The sequence below is a fragment of the Phodopus roborovskii genome, unplaced genomic scaffold, assembly GCF_943737965.1.
Source record: "Phodopus roborovskii unplaced genomic scaffold, PHOROB, whole genome shotgun sequence".
Lineage (NCBI taxonomy): Eukaryota > Metazoa > Chordata > Mammalia > Rodentia > Cricetidae > Phodopus > Phodopus roborovskii.
In genome coordinates, this window is record NW_026126645.1 from 6,992,525 (window position 1) to 7,019,176 (window position 26,652).

At 48.6% G+C, this 26,652-nt stretch overlaps 1 protein-coding gene across 4 annotated transcripts; it reads right to left on the minus strand.

Moving 5' to 3' along the window:
• Positions 1–362: 362 nt before the first annotated feature.
• Positions 363–26,652, minus strand: Szrd1 (SUZ RNA binding domain containing 1). 4 transcript variants are annotated; one of them, XM_051173767.1, is made up of 4 exons: positions 26,543–26,652; positions 7,245–7,294; positions 5,384–5,635; positions 363–2,415 (listed from the first exon to the last, which is right to left on the minus strand). In XM_051173767.1, exons 1-4 carry the CDS (start codon positions 26,591–26,593, stop codon positions 2,313–2,315), a joined length of 456 nt encoding a protein of 151 aa, XP_051029724.1. In that variant the 5' UTR covers positions 26,594–26,652; the 3' UTR covers positions 363–2,312. The 4 variants fall into 4 exon arrangements, with proteins under 4 accessions (XP_051029724.1, XP_051029723.1, XP_051029726.1 ...); XM_051173766.1 differs by having other exon boundaries at positions 5,384–5,638; XM_051173769.1 differs by lacking the exon at positions 7,245–7,294 and having other exon boundaries at positions 5,384–5,638.

The window sequence follows — 26,652 nt, forward strand, 5'->3', positions numbered from 1 at the left end:
TGAAGACAGACAAAGGGGCAGCAGCCTCAGGTTCCTGCCCCTTATCCCCCTGGGGATTTCCAAGCCAAAGCCTGCAACTTACTTGACAGGAAGAAAAGAAAATAAGCACTTATGGAGTTACAGACGACTACAAAAAAAAAAAAAAAAAAAAAAAAAAAAAAAAAAAAAAGGGGGGGGGGAGGGGTACAATAAGCCACACAACCAAAAAAAAAAAAAAAAAAAACCAAAAAAAAAAAAAACAAAACAAAAACAAAACAACAAAAAAAACCTCACAAACACACACACACACAATCCAAACCGTTTCCCATGCCCCCCACTTCCCCCAACACCAGTCTGTTTTCCTTTCTTCCTTTCTTTCCGTCTTTCTCTCGTTGTACCAGCCACCTCTCCATCTAGGAGGCCAAATGCAAGACTGCTGGTGGGCTGGCGCCAAGTGCGCTGTGGGCAGGGCCTTCTTTGGCCAAAGTGAGATGGGAGAGCCAACTCCTGCAAGCTCGCAAAAAGCAGACACCAGCTGTCCTTAGCTCCCACTAGAGAGGGTGGGGCAAGCAGGGTTTCTGCACTCTTCTCCACAGAAAGCAGTCTGCCCTCCAACCAGAAACCACTAGCCCCTGTGGATGGGCCCTAGACTATGAGCTAGCAGCCAACTGCCTTCCTGCTCCCTCCTGGGGGTGGCCAACCCTGTTGCTGAGGCTCTGCTGCAGCTCGATTACAGAAGAGAAGGCCCCTGGCTTCGGGCAGGTCTAGGGCTGTGTTATCAATGTTGTGGGCCACTGCTACAGGGCATAAGCCAGGGAACCGAAGGCGGTGGGATTCTGCAAAAACTCAGCTCACCACCTTGGCCACCATAGCTGCCCTAATCCCACACCACCACAGCACCCTGTGTGCTGGCCAGGAGAGAGGAGGCCATCCGGCTGGCTGAGGGATAAGGCAAAATGCACGGGAAAGACTAGGAAGCCTGGGAGCCCCCAATGGGACACAGCTGCCCTTTCAAGCCTCTCCCCACCAGGAGCCAAAGCAAATCTCCAGGCTCAGGGACAGAAATGGGCCTTCATACCAGCCTCGTTCTGACAAGAAGGGAAAGGGCAGAAGAGGCCTCTGAGAAACCTATCAACCACCTGCGTCTGCAATGCAAAGTGTTTCTTTTCCCAACTCTTCTCTAACTGTTCTCTTCCTATGGTACTCATTTGACCCAGGAAACGTACCAGGTAGTTTCTGAGCCAGGGCAATCAACAGCTGTGGCACGCCACAGGTCCTTTAGCGTTCCAGTCTGTCTACCTCTGACCATGCCAGCAGAGGCCTGGAGTTCTGAGCCAGACTCTCCTGGGCTTGTGCTGAGGCAAACAGTGGACAAGTACCACCTCTGCCTGCCCTGAGCCCACAGCAGTCTCCTCCCCAATACTCCTCGTCCTATCCACCTCTAGGAGCAGCAAACCTGGCTGACAGGGAGCCACCCTGAGGGGTGTGGGAAGGGTAAGTTGGTCACTTTCCCCATTTCCCACAATACTAGAGCTGGGGTTGGCACCCTCCCCCAGGCTCTCTGAGCTGTCTCTAGGCAACTTAGCTGGGGCTTGGCTGGAGGAAGGTGACATAGGCACAGTGCTCATCTACTGGGGGCTCCGGAGCCCCGCCTTTTCTGGGCAGCAGTAGGATACAGAAGCTAAGCTCACCAAAATCCTATTGGTTAATGCTTCTAGCAAATTTCCTAGAAACATCTTTAAGTGACTACCAAGCTACCCTTTCTCAATTAAAAATTCATTAAACTGCTAAAACCCCTTCCATGCACTTTTTCTTGCAAATCAGATATTTGTATAAACAAACAAAAATAGGAAGAAAAAAAAAGGAAAGGATATTTTCAATGGAACTTACTTTTAAGTGATGGCGACATGCACTTGGGGTGGGTGGGGGCAGTTCTCATTTGTGTTTTGAAATCCCAAATTAACGAGCATGATAAACTTATTGCTGGCACTGGCTTTACCCCAAGTAGCCAAGTGGCACTGTCTGACCCTCTACTCTGAGTCCTTGGTAGGTTCCCCCAACCCTCCCCTAATCCCCACCCTTTCCCTTTCTATTGACTTGGGACAGCCCTTGTCAATATGCCAATCACAGTGGGAAGGGGGGGGAGGCAGAGGTCACAGTGCATGGGGTTCAAGGTCACAGTGGGCGGAGCAAGGGGGATCACAGTGCAAGTAAGTCAGGTCGTTCCCTCTGCTCAAGTCCAGATGTCTGCCACGGCAGTGCAACCCATGGCAGACAATCCAGGAGGCGGTGGTGGTGGCTGTGGTGGCAGCGGCATCCTTTCTTGCCTGCATTTATCTGCGTTGTTTGAAGCCTTGTGACCCATCAGGACCCAAAGGCTGTCTGATCACATTACTGGGCTGCCTGCTGTCTTCGGGTTGGGAGATCCTGGTTGGCCTAAGGGAAGATAAAAGGAAAGCCTTTAGGATATAAGAGATGCCCAAATCATTCTTTTGTGTGTGTTGTCTGTTGAGTGTAGGGACAAGTCCACAGGTGCATTATGTATTGCCAAAGACCATTAGGTAACCTCTACTGCTCTCCATTTTTATTTTCCAAGACGGGGTTTCACTGAATTTGGAACTCACCAGCTGACTAGGTTGGCTGGCCAATGAGCTTCAGGGATCCATCTAACTCCTCCATACCCCTCTGCCCCACACTGAGTGAGGTTACAGTCACTTGTGGCTTTGCGTGGCTTTTATGTGGGCACTGGGGATTTGAACTAGGGTCCTCATGCTTGTGCTGCAGCACTAATACCAACTGAGCCACCTCCCAGCCTGATGTCCCTGAACTTTAAAATCAACCCATGGCTGTGGTTGGGGTTACCAGCCAAGTGGAGGTACTGAGCTGAACCTACTTCTCTGGCAAGCAGACTGGGGACATTTTCCACTTTGGAAGCTCCCTGTGGGAAGGAGGTAGTGGTCCACAGTCTATGCTAACTTCTAGCAATTCCAGCATTGGCCCCCCCACTGCTGTCATTTGCCATTACTTATCTGTAGACAGAGGGAGTGTGTACACCCCATCCCATGGAGGGAGGAGTGGCCATGGGCAGCATATCTTCTGCAGAACCACCAGTGTTGGGCCCCTAGCTATGCGCTTAGGAGCGAGCTGGCACCCACCTGTCTGCCTCCTGCTTCCCTCCAAACCACGAGGCTAGCTGCTGACTCCTAGTACTAGAGAAGACAGAAGGAAATGGACTTTTCCCACTCCAGACAGGTGCAGACTAAGAGGAGAAAACAGAATGGATGTTCCTTCAAAACGACGACAGCACTGGACATGGTGGCACCCGCCTGTAACAGTGCCAGGGAGGCAGGAGGACCACCCTAGGTGCAAGGCTGGCTGGCTACTGAATTCTACGCTAGCATGTGAGAGAACCTGGTTTCAAAAAGCCACAAGGCAAACTAAAGCAGCATCAAGAAGGGACAGACAAAGAACTCAATCAACTGTCCAAGTCCAGAATAGCAAGTCAAAGATGGTCTCAGGGTGGAGGACTGGGGCCAAGCTCCCAGGCTGCCTGCCTGCAGTCCTGACGCCAACAGTGCAGTCCCCAACACTGGGGAGAGACAGCAGGACGGCCAGACCAGGCCAGCCGAGGCTGCAGGGTGGAACTGTCTCAAACAAAACTATGGGCTGGACATGTGTCATACATAGCATGTATGAAGTCCTACGCTTGATCCCAGTTCTATGTAAGCCAGGCGAGGTGGTACACGCCTGCAATCCCAACAGTCAGGAGGAAGAGTCAGAAGGGTCAGCATTCAAGGTCGTCCCTTCTGCAGTAGTGACTTCAATGCTAGTCCGAGCTACATGAGAACCTGCCTCAATCTTCAACCATGTTTTCTTTTTACAAAAATCTTAAATCTAGTATGAGCTCTAATTGGTCTTAATAAGAAAAACCCAGAGTCAGATATTGGAGTTAATACTGAAGATCAGAGAAGCAAAACAGCCAGCTACCAGAGAGTTCTCACCTCTACCAATGCTCAGACCAAAGGGCAATCCTGTCCTCAGACTGCATCCGAGCTCCTGTCTCCTCCTGCCTTACATTCCTCTCTCCACCCAGCCATATCCCTTCCTGTCTCCACCTCACTACTGCTGGGATTAAAGGCCTGGGATCCCAAGTGCTGGGATCACCTTTGTGTGAACTGTTTCTTTTTTAGACTGGATCAATTTCACGTAGCTCAGGGTGGCCTTAAACTAACTGAGATCCATCTGCCTCAGTCTCACTTGTGCTGGGATTAAGGTGTGAGCCACCACTGCCTGGCCTCTAAGGCTAACCAGTGTGGCTAGCTTTGCACTTTGATCTTCAGGCAAGCTTTATTTGTAAGAACAAACAAAATGTCACCACACTTAAACTTACTGTGTATGTACACAAGTGTACATGAGCACCCCAAAGTCTGAGAATGGAGGTCAGAGGTCAATCTGTTAATCTGTTGGGTCTGGTTTTCCCTCCACCATGAGGGTTCCAGGGACTGAACTCAGGCAGTCAGACTTGGCAGCAAGCGCCCTTACTCTCAGCTAAGCTACCTCAGCAGCCTGTCCCCAGCTTTAATGTGGGCTCTGGGATCCAAACTCAGGTCCCACATGCTCATGCTAGAGCACTTCTGGACTGAGCTATGTCTCCAACCTCCTAAAGCAGGTTTTGCTTTATTTTGGACTTCTGGGTGTGTTTTTTTTTTTTTTTTGTTTTGTTTTGTTTTGTTTTGTTTTTTGTTTTCCCTTGAACTGATTCTATAGACCAGGCTGGCCTCGAACTCACAGAGATCTGTCTGCCTCTGCCTCCCCGGTGCTGGGATTAAAGGCGTGCACCACCACCGCCCAGCTCCAAAGGCAGTTTTAACAAATATTATGTTATCAGAAAGTAATACACATAATACAAATCTAAAATGTAAAAAATTAGTGAAAATATTACATTTCAGCAAAAACTCACTTGGGGCTGCTGGAGACCCAAGCACCACCCACTGGGCTTTTTTTCCTGGGGTCCTGGGCAGAGCTCAGCACCTTATGGCCATTTGCTCACTGGTAAGCACGTGCCCAATGGCTGGCTGGCAAGACAGGTGTGACCATGGACCTACTTCTTAGACATCAGGTTAAGTAGCTGTAAGGTGTATGGCTGACGTAGTTTGAGTCAAAGCCCATTCTTTCCTCTCTGTGCAGCTTGCCTCCTGGCACCTATACACTGTGGAGGCGGCCCATCAGTCAACCACACTTAATACCAGACGGGCTGGAAGAGCTTTGTTAGTATAGTGCTTGCCTCTCAAGCTGAGGATCTCAGTTCGATTCCCAGAACCCACATAAAGGTACAGAGCAGGCTGGTGGGGGGCACATTCTATCTGTCCCTCCCACTGCCCTGCCACTGCTGGCAGCCACTCACCTGTCAAGGATGGGTTTCTCCTGCTCCTCCTCGGGGCTGGCACTGCCCAGGATCCGTCTCCGGGCCTCTGCGTACTCTGCCTCCCGCTGGGCTAGGGACTTGACAGGAAGGGCTGGCCTGCTGGTAGAGTTGGGGCTGCTGACCACACCGTTGCTGGTGGGCCTCTTGAGGATGCGGATCTGTGGAGGGGGCCCCGTGGGAAGGCTATCGTCTTGAATCACAATGGGCACTTTGGGAGGAGATTTGGATTTCCTGCTGACAAAGAGCAAATATAGCTTCACAAATCCCACAATGACCAGAAGGCCCACCAAGTCCCACACTCTCCTCTTCACTGTCTCCTCCCTACTACTAAGTACTCCCCTGGCCCTTGAGCAGACAATTGCGCTCCCACACCTCAAGCAGGACAGCAGCCTTGCCACCAGCTCTGCAGGGCACAGAGACTGCTCCACAGCGCTACCTCTGCAGGGGCCAGCTCACCACTTTGTGCCCTGGGACTTCCTCTCCGTGTGCATCACAGGCCCAACCAAGCACCGTTTGGCCCTTGAGACCAAAACATTCCACACCCAAAATTCAATGACTTTGATGAACACCCCAGCTTCCCTACACAGACCAGAGTAGGAAAGGCTGGTGATCTGGGAACCCCTCTGCCCAGGTCTCCCACAGCATGTGCTCAAAATAAGACAATACACAGACACCCGCTATGCCACCCTATCTGGCAACAAGCAAGACAGGATTTACCAAACTCTCTCTGCCTTCTGGCCAATGACCTGTGCCTCTCAGACAGGCTGCACCAGACAAGCGAGTCACTTCCACACCAGCCTTTGAACAGAGAAATCTCCCTTACTAGGGCTCTCTGCTCTGCTGGGCAGCGGCGGGGCTAGGGCGAAGGCCGATCCTAGAAACAGTGTTTGGCAGTGCTCAAAAGAGAAGCATTGTCCAAGGTTAGTGGACGTGCACATCCACGCCAGGTGGCCACAGCAGAGGTGACATTCCCCAAACACAAAGAGGCCAACAACACCGGGCAGGAGGGAGCAGAAGCCACAGTCGAGAATGGGAGCAAGGCAGGGTGACCATTCACACCGGCCACCAGGGCCACCCCAGCCCTGTCAACCAGCTTGTACTCAAAACCACTGAGACCTTTGCCAGAGCCTGGGCTGTCAGGAAGGGTGGGTGGAAGGGTCCTGGGCGGGTGAAGGTAGCATGGAAAGGGGCCTGTGACCATAGGGAGTAGCTCCTGGGAAGAGCAAAAGATCCAGCAGTCTGATCACAACATCTGGGAGTCTGGAAAGCCAGTGTGGGGCAGGGGCCTCCCAGAATCCCCTGGGGGAGCAGATGTAGCCAGTCCTACTCTGTTGCTTGTCCCTGGGTTATCTAAGCCCAGAGTCACCCACTCTGAAACCCACTTCCCATGCTGTATGGATATGAAAAAGCACTTCTTAAAGGCCTCACAAGAGTTTCCTAGCTAGAATCTTTCAAGATACCCTAAACTGCACGTCACCAAGGTCACAGACATCATGTGTCCAAACTCTTCATTACAAGACACCAACGTCCAGAGGGAGAAGCAACTCACCCCACACCCCAGAGCCACTGGGGCACAATCACACCTATACCCTAATCTTGCAACTTGTCACCTTCCCTCTTTCAATGAGATGACCTCACACAGGGCCCTCGGGAGGCTGGGGGCAGGTGTAACACCTAGACTCATCCCAAAGCCTCAATCCGGTGTCCTGGTCTACTGGGAGGGAAGAGCTAGCTGCCCAGGAGCCTAACCTTCTAAGGCTACCAGCCAGCTAAGGAACACTGCCTGCCCGGCTCTCCAGCGGCAGAGAGCATGAATCCTCACGCCAGACACCAGCCTTACCTCTCCTTTTGTGTGATCTTCAGTTTTTTTTCCAACCGTCTGTCTATTTCCTAGAGGAAAAAAATGTATATAAAAGTGGAAAAAAAATCTCTCTCAAATAAAATGTTAAGCCTCTATTTTTCCAAGCTAAGGGCAATGTCCTCTCTCTAGCCAGGGGCATGGCTGTGTCCTCCAACTAGACCTGAGGTTTGGGGACATGGTTCCCTCTGCAGATCCATCTTCCCTTAGTCCCATGACCACAATAGTTCTGAACCTCACCATTAGGCTGGGTTCTTGGCATAGGCTCCAACCCATCTCCTGTTCTGTCCTTCAGAGTCACTCCAACCATTCCAACTTTCTCAACACTTATCTACCCATGTCATGCCCCCCCCCACCACCACTCAGCTGCTCCAAGGACCACAACTCTGCCTCTCCCACATCTCTACTGTTCCTACAACAGGACTGAACTGCTGGTCCCCAGGGCCCAGGGAGTTGCCCCACTTGTCTGCAGCACCCTCAGGCCCTGCACATTCCGTTTACCCTGCGTGACCTAGAGGCCTCCTCTCCCTTGTAGTCCTCTCTGACTCCCGCGGTGCTTTGAGCACCTGCTCCTGGGGTTGCGGCTCCCTTTTACAGCCCCTCCCGCCACACTCGTCAACTAGCTCATAACCTAGTTTGCACTGACACTGACAGGAGCTCTCTGTGGCCAGCACTTAGGGAAAGGGGGGTAAGAGAGAAGCCTACTGGCTGTCTCCAAAGTGGACCCAGGGAATCTGAGGGTGAAACAGAGGAAAGATTTCTCACAAAACCTGATTACCACAAAGCCAACATTGTAGAAAAAGGTAAGAGTGAGCAGGAGGATGAATAGGTGAGACCATCATCCCACACATTAGGACCTCAGCCTGGGGAGTCCTTTTGTCTAGCACCAGGGATTCTAGAACCCTGCATGTGAAGTGGGGAGGGGGCAGGCACTGAGCTAAGGCTCAACCTCTAGGCTCTGTGTGTGTCCCACTCTCTAAGCATCAGCTCAAGGAGGGGAAGGGACTATGAACTCAGCAAGTGTTTCCCTGAGAGGGTGCTCAGCCACAGGTGATTTTGCCTGAGGGGCACCTGGCAAGGTCAAGACTATGGTGGGGATGAAGTGGGGGCTGCTACTGGGTAGAGACTGCCAAGTGTCCTGCAATTTAGTGCAGCCTCCACAGTGAGGAACAGCTCCCAAAGTCTGGTGCCCAGACTGGGGAGATCCCGTTTCTAAGACACAAGAGAGCTGGTGTCTTGGCACACACCCACAATCTCAGCACTAGGGAAGTGGAGGCTGGGGGAAAAGGAGTTCAAAGGCCACATTCCAAACCACAGCCACAGTGACAATTCCTGTGCTTTGCTCAGCACCCAGGGTGCAAATGTCTCGAGAATGGCTGTGCTCTACAAGGGAGAGGGCAGTTCAAACTGGCCAGCTCCATCCACGTCATCTAAAGCCTCACCATTCACCTACCTATTGCCTATGGGAAGAATTATTGTTTAGCAAACTGAACAGCTCACAGTCTTGAAGTGATCTTGGTATTCAATCCACTGGTTGAGTCATACAATCAGGCCAACTTTTCTTTAACAGAGTTTTCTAGAAGGTTCCTTTCCTAATTTGTATCTCTTACAAACAATACAAAATTCTACTAGATTCAAGTACCAACACTGCCCCTCATTTTGGGCAACACAATATACTGTGTTTGGGAAGCACTGTCAAGTCTCTGGAGCACCTGGAAAGGCCGGAAAACCTTTTGCCCCAGCTGGAATACAGCTGTGCCCCATGAGACGAGTCAATGCACAGACAACATACAGAACAGTAATTAGAACGCTCCTGACAGACACAGACTATAGCAAACACAGCTCCTGTGTGAACACTATTAATTCTAGGAACTAACCCTAATCCAGTGTCATTTCAAGGGCAAATGCAGTGTCATACAGGGCAGCCTCTTTGTGAGTGTGAAGAAGTGACTGAGTATGTGTGGGGCCCTGTGCAGTGCCCCTCAAGATCCCTAGCAGCTAGAGCTATAGATGTTTGCCAGCTGGAGCCATCTCTCCAGTCCTGAGCCCTCTATCTATTAAGTTCCCTACTGCTGATTCCAGCTTCCCGATCTTAATACATTTTTAGCATGTGAGGTTTAAACACTTCCAAACAGGATTTAAGCCCAGCACCTGCCCGAGTGGAGGAAAGAGCCAAGTTTTATATATGTAGGAACATACCTGGGGCAGCAAAGATCACTGGCCTCAGCTAAGACAGGGACAAGCCACAGTCAAGGTTTGGCTCACAAGTCTGGGTGTGCTGTTTTCAAATTCATGACTTTTACAGGGGAAAAAATTCCTCGTGTGGATTCTCACTTTCCTATCCCTGCAAGGGTCAAAGGACACAGAGAGAGGTGAGCTACTCTGAGCTTCCTTCTCTAGGGTCACAGGAAAAACCATCTGCCCAGTACCTGCACATGGAGCAAGGTGGAAAGAACCCTTCGAGAGGACATGAGGAGCCACCTAAGTAAACAGGCCTCTGTCCCCATCTTATTGTTTCTTGAAAGTAACACCTGTCCCTAGGATGAGCCACCGGAAAAGCCTTTAGAGATGATCCTGTCATCTCCCTAAGCCACATCACGGCACTGCAAACTCGAAAACTGCCACACCAGCTGAGCAGGACGGCTCTATGAAAGCTAAGGGGCTCCTGGAAGGCCACAGAATGACAAAGGACAAAGCAAGCAGCTCTGGTGCCGTGGAGCTGGCTGTCTGCAGAGTGCTTGGGACAGGAAGGGGAAGGGAGACCATTCTGCCAGCAGCTGGAGAAGACCTTGAACCAGGTATGGAGTCAGCCCACTGGCTCTCAGCACAGCTTCCCAATCCATTTGCTCCCAGGCTCGTTGTAAGAAACTGGTCCCAGGAACAACTCTCCCACAGATCAGTCTCCAAGGAAAACAGGACTCTCCTCCAGGGCCACACAGGCCTACATTGCTGGGTCACACAGGGAAGCATCAGCTTGCAGATTCCATCTCAAATAAGGATCAAATTATCATTTTTTTTTTTAAACTAAGATGTCCAGATCCTTGATGGTGTTATCAACCCTATGACTAGGACAATAAACACTGAAGCCCTGAAACTGTTCTGAGTAGACTGGGGCAAAGGGGGACATAAATACTCTCTGGGCAGCTGGGGTTGTCTGGGTGTGCCATGCCTCTCCTACAGAGGTCTTTGGTAACAGAAGATGGCACTGTGCCTGGTAAGTGAAATGGATTCCTTTTTCTGGGTCCAACTCCATGTAAAGAAAAAAAAAAGATCAACTTCCAAACCCGACTATCACATGCTCCACTGGACTATACAATGTGAACACTGGGCATGGCCAATGACACCATGCGTATGATCCCAGTGCGTGGAGGCTGAGGCAGGATGGAATTCTGGTTCTTCCTAGGGGGTCCCAACTTCACTTACAGATAAGGCAAAAGACTTGATAAGGCAGAACAAATCTAGAAGGAATTCAGCCTACACATCTCAAAACACAAGTGAAAATGACACAGGCCTCTTGTCCTGAAGAATAGCAAAGGCAGAAAGAGACCCCTGGGATGAGGGGTGCTGTCTGCACTGGATGGTCCTTTGGGAGGTAAAGGAGTGTCCAACCCCAGGCGAGTAAAGCATAGTTCTACCGGCTGCCAATGCCCTTGCCCTCAGTGTGGAAGAGAGCTATGGGGGAAGCCAGGAGTGTGATGGGAAAAGATCTTTCTGGAGGAGGAAAAAGAGCAAGAAGGGTCTCAAACATCCCACTTCATTATTTTAAAAAAATTTTTTTACATGTTTTGCCTGCATGTATCTATGTGTACTACATGCAGAAGGCAGAAGAGGGGCTATTAAAAGCACGGGCTGCTCTTCCTGAGTGCCCAGGTTAAATTCACAGCACATGACAGGTTCTGACTATCTATATGTCCAGTCCCCAGGGGATCTATGGTCTCTTCTGGTCTCAACAGACAATAGGTGTGCAAACAACGTACAAACACACACACTGACAAAACACCTGTACACATAAAAAAGTGAAATAATAACTTGGCAGGGTGGCATACACCTTCAGTTCCAGGACATGCAAATAAATATATATATAAATAAATATATATATGTTCCCCCTGCACCCTCCACCCCCCAAAATGAGGTGAAGATGTGGAGATTGATAAATAAAGTCACCTCTGGCCTCCAAACCCGCATGCACAGGAGAGTCACCACATGTATACTGCGCATACACACACAAAGATGTGGGCTGGACATGGTGGGACACACCTGTAATTCTAGCACTTGGGAGGATGAGGAAGAATTGCCACCAAGTTCCCAGTCAGTCTGGGCTACATGGCAACACCTCATCTCAAAAAATCAAAAGCAGGCTGGAGAGAGCGCTTTCTCAGTGGGTGGGTGGGAGAGAGCGCTTGCCACTTTTGCAGAGGCTCCCAGTGCCAGTACCTACACTAGGAGGTTCACAGTTGCCTATAACTCTAACACAGGATCAGAAGCTCTCTTCTGGCCTTGGCAGACATCTGCATGCATGTGTACATACTTCTACACAGATATATGAAAACAAATAATATAAATCTCAAAAATAAAAGGGGGGGGACTGGACCTGGAGAGATGGCTCAGAGGCTAAGAGCACTGACTGTTCTTCCAGAGATCCTGAGTTCAATTCCCAGCAACCACATGGTAGCTCACACAACCACCTATAATGAGAAATGATGCCCTCTTCTGGCATGCAGACAAAATGCATGCAAACAGAAGACTGTATATATAGTAAATAAATAAATCTTTAAAAAAAAAAAAAATGGGGCTGGAGAGTGCTCAGTGGTTAAGAGGTTCAGAGGTCATGGGTTCGATTCCCGGCATCCACAGAACAGCTCATAACCATCCATAACTATAGTCCCATGGGATCCAATCAATGTACTCTCCCGGTATGCAGACAAAATACTTGTATATATAAAATAAATCTTAAAAAAAAAAAAAAAAAACCCAAAAGCCTAAGAACAAATAAATACATACACACAAATCCCCCACCGCCCCCACAAAAAACCCCAGCACATTAAAGGCAGATGACAGAAACTCGGTATGGTGAGAAGGGGAGAGGAGGGAGGTATGACCGAGGAGGGAAATCAGGCTATTTGGGGCCTCACTGTGAAGAGCAGCTCCCTTTCTCAGATGGGAAAGCCCAGGAAATGCTACTTCAGTTCACCCAGGGGTAGTGAAGCTCTGAGGGGCTGAGCCAAACCAGCCACTCGCAGAACAACAAGCCCAAACACTCCCCAGGAACTCTACAAGGGTAGGAGGGAGTGGCTTGTCCTTTCTGGGACTGGACCACTGTTGCCAGCTCTCCACCCTGTCACAGTATCCTGGTCAAGGAGAAGGGTGAGCTCCTCCCATCCCACTGTAGCAGCTAACACCTCTTTGGTGACTACCACAACCAGTCTGACCCTTAAGAGTCCAGCAAGCTGCTTTCAATGAAGCTCTGGCTCTAGATTAGAAAATACACCCTTTTTATTGGCAATAGAGTCAGTGACTTTCTGAAGCTAATGTCTACCAGTCTTTGTCAGTTTCTGGCTCTTCTTCACACTGATCTTGAGCTTGGCAGACAGGAAGCCAACTCTCCAAATTTGCCAGAGCTAGGGCCAAGGGTATGTGTGTGGGGAGTTGCAAAGAAGCCACAGGGCTGGCTGGTGTCACCTGGCATACCTTTGCCTGGTCTACATAGCTAGGAGACCCACAAAAGACATTGGTAGCCATGTCCCTGAATCAGGGTAGCCAGCAGAGTTGTGGTCTTGGCCAAGGTGCCTTATGGTTCACACAAACCTGGGCAGGGTTCTGACTCTACCTGAGACCCCCCAATTTCACTTAGGGACAAAGCAAAGAAATTCATAAGGCAAGACAAGTATGGCAGCTCATGGCTATATCCCCAGCTTTTGAATGCCTGAGGCAGGAGGATTACTCTGAAACTGAAGCCAGCATGGGCTATACATGTGAGACTGTTTCAACAAAAGATGAACAACTTCCTCAGGAGAACCAATCTGTAATAGCAAGTCTGCTCCATAACGGAACAATCAGGTAGAAGGTTCTGGCACCTTTAAAGGGCCATCTCTCATCCAGATGTGCAACCCACAGAGCTCTGCAAACACCTGCAGAGCCCATTTCTGTGCCTGTGCTGCAGTCTTGCAGTTTTATATGTCAGCCAGCAGCAGAGACACTGGCTCAGATTGGCTGGGCTGGCTGTCCCTGCTCATTCTACTCCTGGCGACCCCACCCTTGGGGAAGCACAAAAAATTCCGGCACCCCAGGTTCAAAAATTAACCAAATGTCCAAGATAGCCCAAATTATAAATACTGGTATATGTGCTTTTGATGCCATTTGAAAATTATGAAAACAGAACTGGAAAGATGGCTCAGGAGTTAAGAGCACTGGCTACTCTTCCAGGTCTTGAGTTCAATTCTCAGCACCCACATGGTAGCTCACAACCATCTCTAGTGGAATCTGATGCCCTCTTGTGGTATAAAGTCATGCATGCAGATAGAGCACTACATAAAATAAATATTCCTTTTTAAAAATTATAAAAGCAAACCTGAAAAAAAACAGACAAAAACCCCATCCAACTGTGTATGGGCTAAGCTAGAGCACACAACAATGGTCCAGAAGCACACTGGAGGGGGCTGAGAAGCTCCCTGCGAGGCTGAGGCCACAGGAGGTCTACTGGCCTTTCAGTACAGATTTGGGCAATTGTATTTTCCATTCTACTTCCCACAAAACATCCCTCCCTCTTTTGTTACTCCCACAGCAAGGGGAAACATTCCACTTTAATTAAGTGGGTCACCAAAGGGCACGGGATCAGGCTCTGACTCATCTGAGGAAGCCTAGGCTTTGTCAGTCTTCCCGTCCATTCTGCTCCTTCACTGAGGACGGGGAGAGCTGGAGAGCCTCATTTGAGGGAACCCTGCTGCAAAGCAGATGTCCTGAGCCCTGGGACCCAGAGGTGAGCAGACCTGCCATGCTGGTGGGAGAACCCAGACAGTGGGAGACACGAGCAAACCACAGAACCTGTGTGTGGTGTCAACAGTGCTGTGGCCAGATGAGCACATGGAGAGCAACCCTGCCGTGTAACTCAGGGAATGTGGAGGAGATAAAAGCAAAGAGGAAGGGATACAAGGGACAGGGAGAAAGGATGAAAAGATGATTAGTAGGAAAGGAGGAAAAGAAGACACTTCCTAAAAGGCAGCACCTCCAGGCAGGTTGGTCTTCCCTGTCAGGGAGAGGCCCCCTTGAAACCCCCATCATGCATTCATCTCTCAGGGTGTCTGCACTGGCCCAGAATTAGAGCCCTCTGGACACCCCCACTCTGCACTAGCTCCATTAGTGCGCCACTCAAGCTGTGAGTATCAAATGCACACCAGAGTTCCCACTTGATTCAGAATGTAAAACAGCACAGTTAGAATCTTTTAATGATTAAAAATTAACTTTATTTATTGTATTTTATGTATGTATGTACCATCTGAGTGCCTGCTGTTTGTGGAGGCCAGAAGAGAGCATCAGATCCTCTGGAACTAGAGTTACAGGCTATTGTGAGTCACCAAACAGATGCTGGGACTTGCCAGGTCCTATGCAAGAGCAACAAGTGCTCTTAACCACTAAGCCATCTCTCCAGCTCCACATTTAAAAATCTTCAACAGAGTACATGATGGGACAATACAATTTCTGATACACTGAGTGAAATTTAAAACATTAGGCTGGGCGTGGTAGACAGATCTCTGTAAGTTCTAGGCAAGCCTGGCTGGCCTACATAGGAAGTTCTAGGCCAGCCAGAGCTATATGATATGATGAACCTGCTTCAAAATTCAAACACAAACACACACACACAGAGGGAGAGAGAGAGAGAGAGAGCACACGCACAGGTATGGCAGCACACACCTGTAACTCCAACACTCTCAGGGGCAGAGGCAGGTGGAGACCTGTGAGTTCAAGGCTAGCCTGGTCTACAGAGTGAATTCCAGGACAGCTAGAGGTATATAATAGACTGTCTCAAAACACGAAGGAGGAAGAGGAAGAAGAAAACACTCATGGCTCATGTGGCACCTTCCTCTGAACAATTCTTACAGTCTAACATTAGAATAAGACAGGGTACCAATACAAGGGGCACAACCCCACAACCTGCCCCACTGGGGGAGGGGGGGCATTATCGGCCTGGAAGCAAGTAGCACTAACCTAGTACTCACTCAGTGCTGTTTGCAGACCCTGCCTGAACCACACTCATGCCTGACTTCAAGCAGGCCTGACTTCCACTCGGCCAAGCCTGTCAAAGTTGCCAAGGAGCCCGCAGCTGCCAGACTCATAGATTCTGAACCCTCCTCAATCCCTCAGCCGTCCAGCAGCAGCAACTGCCCACAGCTTCTTCCTGAAGAGTTAGTTATTTCTTGGCCCATACACCACTCCCCAGATCCTGTCTCTGCCCCCGAGCTCCTGGTTACTCTCCTGACCTTTGGAGGCTAGAGGATCCAGGTTCAGACACCTCTTCTACATCCATCATAGAGCTGGATTCATTCATTCATTGTTTGTTTAGAGATGGGTCTCGCTATGTAGCTCTGGCTGTCCTGGAACACACTATATAGAGCAGGCTGGTCTTGAACTCAGAGATTCACCTGCCTATGCCTCACAAGTGCTGGGATTAAAGGCCTGTGCCACTACGTCCTGCCTTTCTTTCTTTCTTTCTTTCTTTCTTTCTTTCTTTTTCTTTCTTTCTTTTTTTCTATGTTTATATATTTTACACATTAGGAGGTTAGAAGGTTTCATCTTCAACCGTGTGGGTCCTAGGAATCAAACTCAATTTCCAAGGCTTTGCAGAAAGTGCCTCAACATACTGAGTAAGCTATCTACTGGCCCTGAGAGTGAGATAGGCCTTGTCTGTAGGCCCTATCCCATGATAATACTTTTCCTCAGCCTCCCAAGTGCTGGGATTACAGACATGTACCAGCACACCTGGCTATACCATCCATACCTCATGTAGGGCCACGGCTTTACTTACACACACTGATATATATATATATATAGTGTCAGATTGACTATTGCACTTGGACTTTAAGAAGTATCAACTTATGACTGTGGGCTCACCCAAGGTGCTTCACCACCATTACAGCCACACACACTTGTAGCTCTGATGCCTTGTTTACAGGCCACTTCAACAGCTCAGGGTTGGTCCTGCTTTCAAAATATACTAAACTTTCTTCACAATGCCAGTCCAAATTACCAACATCCCCTGGTTCTTGCCCAATCCACCTGTATTCCCATAGCACCCAGAGTGAGACTTTAAATTGACCATGGTTTCTTACTGTAGGGTAACTGCATCTAATGTTTCTGGCAAATCTGGTTCCCAGTGCCTCCAACCTCATGGTCCACCTTCCCTCCCCATTTGGCCACCACATTGGCCTCCATAGTTTGGCAGGCAAAAACAATTCCAATCCAGCCCCAAAGTCCACACACTCACTGTTCCCTCCTGGAACACCCTAGTAGGTTTGCACAGCTATTCTTGCACTGAAATCTCATCTTTTACTCTTGTTTTGGTATTTTTTGGTTTTGGTTTTTGTATTTTGAGACGGGGGCTTTCTACATAGCCTTGGCTGTCCTTGAACTCACTATGCAGACAGACCAGGCTGGCCTCAAATTTAAAGAGATTCACCTGCTCCTGGAACTTGTAGGACACCTGCCCCAGCCTCCCCAAACTGGAGTTACAGGTATAGGGCCATCACACCAATTCTGTCACCTTTGGCCTCTCAGACCCAGGTTTATAAAATGCATTCTACCCCATTATCAATACCTTCTATGCCCCTGAATCCATTGCCTTCTTCCGTTGAGTGCACATATAAAACATATGCCATCTTACCCACCAGAGCTTTGAGAGCAGAAGCTTCATGCAACCACACTTGGCCCAAGAGCCTAAAACAATGCTTGACACGCCAATCTGTTAACAGTTCTAATGGAGCAATTTGAGATCTGTCCCAATTTTACAGATGGAAAAGAACCAATTAGGAGAGGTTATGTCACAGCCACAATTCCAGTATGGACTGGAGCAAGGATCTCAACTGGGTTTGTCAGTGTCCAAGGAGGTGATTACACACATTCAAACTGGAGCTAAGGTTGACTGGGGGCACAGCTCAGAGGCAGAACACAGGCTAGGCATGAGACTCTTCCACACCCTCCACTGTGTGTGTGGACTTGGTGTACATGTATTCCTTGGTGGGACAGCAGGACCTGCATTCTCTGTGTGGCACCTTCTCCGGTCGCCATCTTCAATCCCCGCCACAACCATGGGGTGTGACCGGCCTGGCACATCCTCAAGTGGTGGCCTGACAAAGGACACACAACTAGGGACGGAACCAACTAGCTTCTGCACCCAGGTGGGCTGAGTTCGAACAAGCCCAGGTCTCCCAAGAAGGGCAGGGTGACTTCATGGTCAGTCAGGCAGACTAGAAAAGGAAAGAGCTCTTCAGCAAAACCCAGACCCAGCAATTTAAAAGGACCCCAGCCAAGAGGGCCTCAGAGACTGCAAACTGCAGCCCTGACACAATGGAATGTTTGGCTTTGGACACTTCTGTCTCAGTGTGGGAGGGAATCCATACAGGGCAAAGTCTATGTGAGGTTTTAATTGTTTCCCCACAGCACTGAGCAGTATTACTTGTAGAGAAGAAACGGTGCATTAGTCCTCAGAGACATAAGAGACCTCTCAGGCAGTCTTAGGACCTGGGAGTCCTCAGGCTGTGCTGCCAGAGACTGGAGTGCAGTGACTCTAACACCCACAGAGCACAGCTCTCACCCCAGCCCCCATTCTCTAGCCCCCTTCCCTGACAAATCTATCAATTCAGTTTTACAAATCAGAGAAAGGCAGGGAGCTAGACCTGGTGTGAAGCTCTCAGGGAATGTGACTTCTGTGGCCACACAGGGAAGAAACCCATCCTCCCTAATGAAGACACCTTGCCACTTCTCCCCAAGAAACTCCCAAGTGGGCTGGCTTTGAAAAACTAAACAAGTTACTATGACATCGTCACCTCCAATTTTACTTGAACACGGAAGGATGCTCTTATCAAAGTCTAGTTTGAATCAATCAGTGGCACTCAGCAGGCACAAGAGAACACAGTGGGCCATAAGATCACAAAGGGGGAACTCCAGAAGAGGGCAGCAACCAGGACCCAAGTAAAGGCACTCAAGCCCAATAACCCTGAGCAAAGAGTACTTACATTCTCTTTTTCACCTGGCCAAGAGCTTAAAAAAAAAAAAAAAGTTACTTCAAGCCAGATGAAGGGAGGCTGAGGCGGGGAAATCACAAGTTCAAGGCCCACCTGGGCTACACAGTGAGACAAAATAAAGGAAGGACTGTGTTTTCTAAGACTTCCACCAGCCAGCACCTCATTGTTTTGGGTGTTATAATGGGCTCTTTATGCTCCACTCAAGCTCCTGAGGCAGTCATGTCTTAGGTCACCCCTGTTATAGTACAGAACCAGGTCAAGCCCAGGTGAGTGCCCTGGAGAACTTCAAAGGAACCAAGAAGGCATGCTAAAGCAGTTTATTAGTTAATTACTTGGTGCCAAACAAATGTAAACTAGACCAATAGGGGCTGAAATTAACCTCGTGATTTCCTTCCTTTGAGCAGGGAGCAGGGCTAAATCCACTTCCACCCTAAAGGTGCAGTGAGAGCTCACTTTACTGTCTCACAAGCCCTTTGGAGAGGGTCTGTAGGATCTGGGTGGTGGTGTCTGTTTACCAGAGAACAGAGCAGACAAGCAATAGAAAAAACTGTCATTGGGAGGGAGGGTCACCAAAGCTGGATTTATGTCACAACTAGAGTCATCAGAGAGAAGGGAACCTCAGATGAGAAAATGCCCCCCTAATACCCAGCTATAAGGCATTTTCTAAATAGTGATTAATGAGTTAGGGCCCAGCCCATTGCAGGTGGTGCCATCTCTGGGGTTGGTTGTCCTGGGTTGTGTAAGAAAGCAGTCTAATCAAATAAATAAATAAATAAATAAATAAATAAATAGCCAGGCAGTGGTGGTGCATACCTTTTGTCACAGCACTCAGGAGGCAGAGTTCAAGGTCAGCTTGATCTATAGAATGAGTTCCAGGACTGCCAGAGCTACACAGAGAACCCATCTTTAAAAAAACAAAAACAAAAAGCCAGGCGTTGGTGGCTCACACCTTTAATCCCAGCACTCGGAAGGCAGAGGCAGACAGATCTCTGTGAGTCTGAGGCCAGCCTGATCTACAGAGCCAGTTCCAGGACAGGATCCAAAGCTACAGAGAAACCCTGTCTCAAAAAAAAAAAAAAAAACAAAACACAAAACAAAGAATGACAATCCTGACCACTCCGGACTCCTATACAACTCATCCAAGCACCAAGGTCTGTACTGTCCACATTTCCTACTCTTTTAGGAACAGAGTGACTTACTTCCTGTGTACAGAGGGGATGTCTCAGCACCAGGGACAAGATAATATACATATAAACCTAATTTGTTTTGTTCCTAATTCCTGCATTTTTCCCCCTTAATCTTAATGTTTGGATTAACATTCCGAAAAAATAAGATATTCGGAAGCAGTGTGTCTGAGGCCAACAGAGTTAAAACTGTTCATGTACTGAAATCTTTGGAGTTACTTCTAACAGTGCTTCTGCAGACACGCCAGGCAGTATTGTCCCCAGGCCTAGCCTCAGCCACCACGGCACTACCTAAAAACAACGGCAGAGGGCTGCAGCTATAAGCTCAGTGGCACTTAAGCCTACAACGCACAAGCTCCAGTAACACAAAAATAGATAATAAATTAATTTTTTAAAAATTCTGTACTTTGGCCAGGCAGTAGTTAATCCCAGCACTAAGGAGGTAAAGGCAAGCGGATCTCTATGAGTACGAGGCCAGCCTGGTATGTAGCAAATTTCAGGACAGCCAAAACTACGTGGAGAAACCCTGTCCTTAAAAACCAAAACAAAAAATAAATAAATAAATAAATAAATAAATAAAACAATTCTGTGCTTTGGCCACAGGCAGGTAAAGTATTTAAATGCAATCTCCTCCTAGAAACCAACAAGTCAGTCTATCTTCACAGGAGAAATAAATAATCTATGTTATTGTTATGTTTTGTCAGTGAGGGAAGAATTAAGAAAACATTGTGTAGCCAGGCAGTGGTGGTGCATGCCTTTAATTCCAGCACCTGGGAGGCAGAGGCAGTGGATCTCTGTGAGTTTGAGGCCAACCTGGTCTACAGAGTGAGTTCCAGGACAGCTAGGGCTACACAGAGAAAACCCTGTCTGGAAAACAAAGAAAACACCGTGCTTGGTGGAGGCCAGCTACCTGACCCAGCCAGGGACTGATGCTCACTAAGGGTGGCCATGTCCTCTACATGAGGTAGCTGTTAAGAGGGCTGGCCCCAAGAACACATCTGGGTCCAACTTTCTCTTGCAGGGTTTCACCAACAGCTTTGATTTAGAGAGACACAGTTCTCTCCTGCAGAAGGAAAGGCAAGGCCCGCAATTCACTGCAACCAGGGCAGCTCCCTCAAGCACTCGAGCATCCGGAGCAGGCTTAGAACAGGCCCCTCCTGCAGCCCCAGTGAACAGGGCTGGGAGCCACTTCTGAAAGGCGCATTGTCCTTCTCTGAGGCCGAAAGAGCAGAACTCTGTCCCAAGCTCAGGGACAGCTGCCTCACAGCCATCGTGTCTAGATTGGCCAAAAGCTCTGCACAAAACCCCTTCTGACAACAGTGCAGGTCCTGGGACTCACTTCCTGAAAACCAAGTTGCTTAAAAGCCTTCAGGCTTGGCAGACCTGGGTGCCCTCTTTACCATAAGGATGGACAGAAGAAAATCGGCACCTCTGAGCTCCAAACTAACTCATTTGTTTTGTGCCTGCAACACAGTCAACTGCACTCATTCAAAAATGACAACAGCCATGTCTTGAAGAATATGGCCACTTCTCTAAAGAAAAGGTAAAGATTCAATCTCTTAAACAAAAATCCAACGACATCTTGCCTCTGCTACAGGAAAGGGGGGTGGGGGTGGGTAGGAAAGCAGCTATTTAAAACTTTCCACTGCTTTACCGACATAGTTGCAGCTTTCAGCTCCCAGCAACAAGTTCAAAGCACCCCTGCAAACCTCCCTGGCTCCATCTCTTTCCACTGAGCCCTGCCAACCTTAGTTCCTCCACCAGAAGGAAATACTTGCGGTGCTCCCAGCTCTCCCTGCGCAGCCTCATCCATGGAGGCATTGGCCTCTCTACCACCTGCCCAGTGGCCAGACAGCATGGCTCTGCTCAGCTCAGCCCTCAAATCTTTTATTGTGCCTGCCCCCTTTTTCCTGAGACAGTCTCCCCGTGTTACCCGAAGGCCAGCTTCCTGAGACTTGGGATTACAGGTGTGCACCATATTCTTGGCTCTGAGTCTTTCAAAGCTCATGGAAGCATAAGCTCCTACATAGGACCTTCTCTGGTACCAGTCACAGCACCCCATTTGTACTTCTACAAAGCACTGTCTCTCTCTTTCACTGGATGATCGAGACCCAGTGCCTGACACAATGGACGTTTATGGGCACTTTTATAGGCTTTCACACCACCAAGCATCACCGATGGGGCAATGTCCGGATGAATGGCTCACTCTGGTGTAAAGTAAACATACTCCTGAATTCTCAATCCAGAAGACCAGTTACCTAGTTATCCTTTAACTTGCACAAGACATTTTCTTGGACTTGGACATGAGCTCAGCAGTAGAACCCCTGCTGACACTCTTGAGGCCCTGGGTTTCAATCGTGGTACAGTCAACTAAAAAGGGGGTTCGAAGACCTTGATACGGAGGCACAGGTCTATCATCCTGGAGGCAGGAGGATCTTGTGTCTAAAAGCTCCATTAGACCCCACTTTTTAAAAAGAAGATTGTACAGGGGGTGAAGGTGCTTGGTGCCCAAGTTCAACCCTGGGAACCCACATGGTAGAAGGTAAACCAACTGTTGCAAGTTGTTTTCTGACCTCCACATACAAGTCCCCCTCCACCCCACACAGACACAAAATAAACAGATGTGAAAAAAAAAAAAAAGATACAGTTTCTTCCTATTAGCTGCTTAATTAGAGAAAGATTAAAAAAAAAAATCAAAGGAAACTCCAGGGATCTAGGGAGAGGTGGGCAATGCTTTACCACCAATCTAATGCCATGTATCACCCACCTTTTTCCATCACTAGCAAGATTAGCTAAGCCATGCTTTATGTATTTCTTTTGTCTAAACAACTGATGTATATAAACTAGCTTCAAATAATCAGAAATGAGGCTAGGCATGATGATGCACACCTTTAATCCCAGCAGAAATGGTGAGTTCAAGGCCAGCCTGATCTACAGAGTTTCAGGACAGCCAGTGGTACACAGAGAAACCCTGTCTCAAAAAAAAATCTAGGATCTAGTTTCCAGAAGACATCTTCAGATTATAAACGACTCTCGCTGCCATTTGAGATTTACTGAAGATACAGGGCACAATTCAAAATTTGAAGTAGTAGTGATATGTGCCTATGCTTAGCGTGGGGAAAGGCCCTGGGAATAACCCTCAGGGCACTCCCTACCAATAAGGTCTGAATCACAGTGACTAAATTCTACATTTCACCTTTCCCACCAAGCACGTTTTTAAAAGAAGCATTTCTTGGCCAGGTGGTGAGGAGGCCTGCCTTTAATCCCAGCACCCAGAAGGCAGAGACAGGAGGATCCCTGTGAGTTCGAGACCAGCCTGGCCTGCAGAGCAAGTTCCAGGACAGGATCCAAAGCTACACAGAGAAATCCTGTCTTGAAAAACCAAAAACAGAAAGCATTTTCTTTGGTGAAAGGTAAGTTACACCCACAACCTAATTTTTAGACTGTGGCTGTAACCTCTCTGAAACATCCAAAGGAGCAACTGTACAGAAGGGAAGCATCCACAGATAAGCAGCAGCCAGTTTACAAAATACCAGAGGTGATTCTTCAATGTGGCCCTTCCAGCAGTAGAACAAGTACACTCTATACTGGGTATTCCAAAGACACTCAAGAAAGGAAAAAATGACTTCAGATCTTGACACAGGAGAAAGAAATTCTAACATGATCCAACTTTGCCGTGTTGGAGGGCAGCGATCCCAAGGATAATGGTGTCTCTGGGTCCATGGAGTCTGCACACTCATTTTTACAACCAGCCAACTCCCATTTGATAATCTTCTCTCTGCTTCCATCCAAGTTTTGTTCTACTAGTTTTGGGCTTTTTCTTTTTTGGAGGTTGGGCACATTCAAAACTCATTACCAGTAGGGAGACCAGGCAACCTGTAACTAACTATTACACCAGCAACTGCTGGCATTTGAAAAACATGGAGAGTCAATCAGACAGTGGTGTGACAAGCTTCACTCCTCCCCACTTTCTCCTTCAAAGGTGCTCATTTAAGGGACTCAAACCCATGACAGACTTTACAGGTCAGGTGCAGTGGCCCAGGTCTGTAATCCCCGCACTAGGGAGGCTGAGTTGGGAGCACTCCTTTGCATTTGGAGCCAGCCTGAACCACAGCACAAAAGGCTGATGTTCACAAACAAACATCTCCAAATAAGCATCAGAGGCCAGGCACCAGGGAGGCAGAGGCAGGTGGATCTCTGAAAGTTTAGGGATAACCAGATCTACATAGAGAATTCCAGGCCAGCCAGAGCTACATAGTGAAATTGTATGTGGTGGTTTGAATGAGAAAGGTCCCTACCCAGTCTGTGGAAGTGTTTGGGAAGGATCAAGAGGTGTGGCCTTCAAGCCAGTGTCTTGTTCTCTGCCTGCTGCCTAAGGATCTAGCTCCAGTACCATGCCTGCCTGCCATCACGCCCCCTGCCTTGATAGCCATGGACTAATCCTCTGAAACTTTAACTAAGATACTATGGCTCAAAAGCAAAACATTAACAATGAAAGCCAGTGGTTGGAGAGATGCTTCAAGAGTTAAGAAGTGCCTACCGCTCTTGCAGAAGACTAGAGTTCCCATTCCCAGCACTCCCATCAAGTGGCTCACAATGGCCAGAGGATCCTATGACATCTGGCACCCTCATGCACTTACACATTCATGTAAGGCGTGCACATTCTCACTTTCTCAACTAAAAATAAAGCTTAAAAAGAAGGCCAGGAGTGGTGCACACCTTTGACCCCAGCACTCCTCTTGGGAAGCCAAAGCAAGGTAGGCAGATCTCTGTGAGTTCAAGACCAGCCTGTTCTACATAGCAAGTTCCAGGACAGCCAAGACTACATAATGAGACTGTCTCCAAAAGACACCCAGAGGTCAAGGGAGCAACTCAGAGTCTGTGCTTGGTGTATATGTAGCTAGGGATATGATCAACAACAGGAAAAAAAAAAAAAAAAAAAAAAACAAGCAAGCAAATAAGATCGATATGCCCAAATCAAGTCTTTTCAAGGAAAGAAGGTGGCAAAATGGTAGCAAAGGATATCCGTTTTGAAATCAGTTTTGGAGTCAAATCCCCAAACCTCAATATCCTGTCTATAAAAGCAGAGCAACTTCTAAGCAGCTTGTCTCAAAACTGAAATAAATAGATACATATAACCATGCCTCATGCATTCAATCCCAGCACTTGGGAGGCCAAAGCAGGTGGATCTCTGAGTTCCAGATTAGTATAGTCTACAGAGCAAGTTTTAGGATAGCCAGGGCTCCATAAAACATTTAAAAACCATGGTTTTGAAACCCTATCTCAAACAAACAAACAAACTAGTGTGCTTGGAAATGAACAAGGTTTTTCTTTTTCTTTTGTCTTTTTTGTGATATGAGGGTGTCTGGGTGATTCACAAACTCCTCCTAGTGACAGACAATAAATGCCTCTACCAGAAATTGTGCATTTTCTGGCAGAAGTCACTATTGTGCACACTTTCTAACACATAGCACACACTCGAAAATATTTGTGGAATGAATAAATACCCAAATGACACCTGTTGCTCTCTATACAAATCTTTAACTTGCTGGGTCCGGTGGTACATGCCTTTAATCCCAGCAATCGGGAGGCAAAGCAAGCAGATCTTTGTGAATTCGAAGATAACCTGGTCTACAGAGGGAGTACCAGGCCAACCAGCGCTACACAGACCTTGTCTCAAAACAAAATAAAAACAAAAACCCTTTAACTTGCTTTCTTGATTCAAGCTGGAAGGTACCTTAAAAACTACTAACTAATATCTTAACCAAGCACACCTTCAAATGCTCGATTAGGTTAAGTGGGAAAACATCACCAATCTTTTCGAGAAATGCTAAACCAGCAGAAAAAACTTTGAAGCCAAGTTTCAACATTCCTGTGAAGATACACCCACTGCTGCACTGATGAGAAGCACCAGGGGAAGGCAGACCCGGCTCCTCTTCTATCCTGGTGTATGCGACTCCTCACAGATAAGCGTTTGAGCCCAGCACGGCACAGACACATGGTCACCAAAGACACATGCGGGATTACTGTCGAATCTCAAACTCTGAAATTACTATATTAATCATGAACTTAGTAGAAGAATCTCTACTTGGAATAATTTTTTTTATGTTGTTCCTGTAACTTTTGGAGGCAAACAAAAACTCCCAAATCATTCCGATCGGTAATCTCCCCTTCTCGCAGGCATGGGGGCTATCTTACAAATCACATCCTTCTTCCCTTCCCTCCACCAGTCGAACATACTCTGAGATCCTCCCCCACTGCGCAGATCATTGGGTGGGTCTCGGGAAAGAGCGGAGTTAAGGGGAGCTCTGCTGAGATCCCCGGGAAACCCAACTGCCTCGGGCTCTCGGAGTAAAACTGAGAGAAAAAAAGAAAATGAAAAAACCCAGGCTCGCCCAGCGAAGCGGAAGGCGCACAGAGGCGGGGGATTTCGGCTCGGTGCCGAGTGGGTCCCTGAGGACACATGGTTGCTTGCTCCCCGCTATCTGGGGGCCTCCTCCCGCTCTTCCTCCCGATCCAGGCACGCCGCCCGAGCCCCTCCTTCATCAGACAGAGCACATGAACTTCAAAATGGTCCCTGGGGCGCGAGGACTAAAGAGAGTGGCCCGGGGTAGAGGGTGGGGCGCCCTGAACGACGCGCACACCGCGGGGCGGACAGGCACCCGGCAAAGGTGGAAGGAAAAATGGAACGCGTCCCCTTTAAGAGGCCTTCACGGCGATCCGGGACCGGGGCCCCTCTTCTACCTCCGGCCCGGTGTGTGGGACCCTTCCTTGGGGGAAACTATCCCCAGACCCGCTCCCCGGAAGCTTCCCTCACGCCAGGTCCGCCCGGCCCTGCCACCGGGCGGCAGCTCCTCCTTACCCCGCTGTCTGCCGCCTCCTCCCAGCTCTCAGCGACCTCCTCATCTTCCATCTTACTCGTCGCTTTCCCTCCTCCCCCAACCCCTCCCCGCGCCTGCGCCTTGAAGCGCG

Excerpts from the sequence above, each read along its gene's own strand:
- Szrd1 (XM_051173766.1), bottom strand. The coding sequence starts at position 26,593 with ATGGAAGATGAGGAGGTCGCTGAGAGCTGGGAGGAGGCGGCAGACAGC. Across the intron at positions 7,295-26,542 it reads AGGAGGCGGCAGACAGCGGG|GAAATAGACAGACGGTTGGA; the intron begins GTAAGGAGGAGC and ends TTTTTCCTCTAG. Across the intron at positions 5,639-7,244 it reads AAGATCACACAAAAGGAGAG|CAGGAAATCCAAATCTCCTC; the intron begins GTAAGGCTGGTG and ends GCTCTTTGTCAG.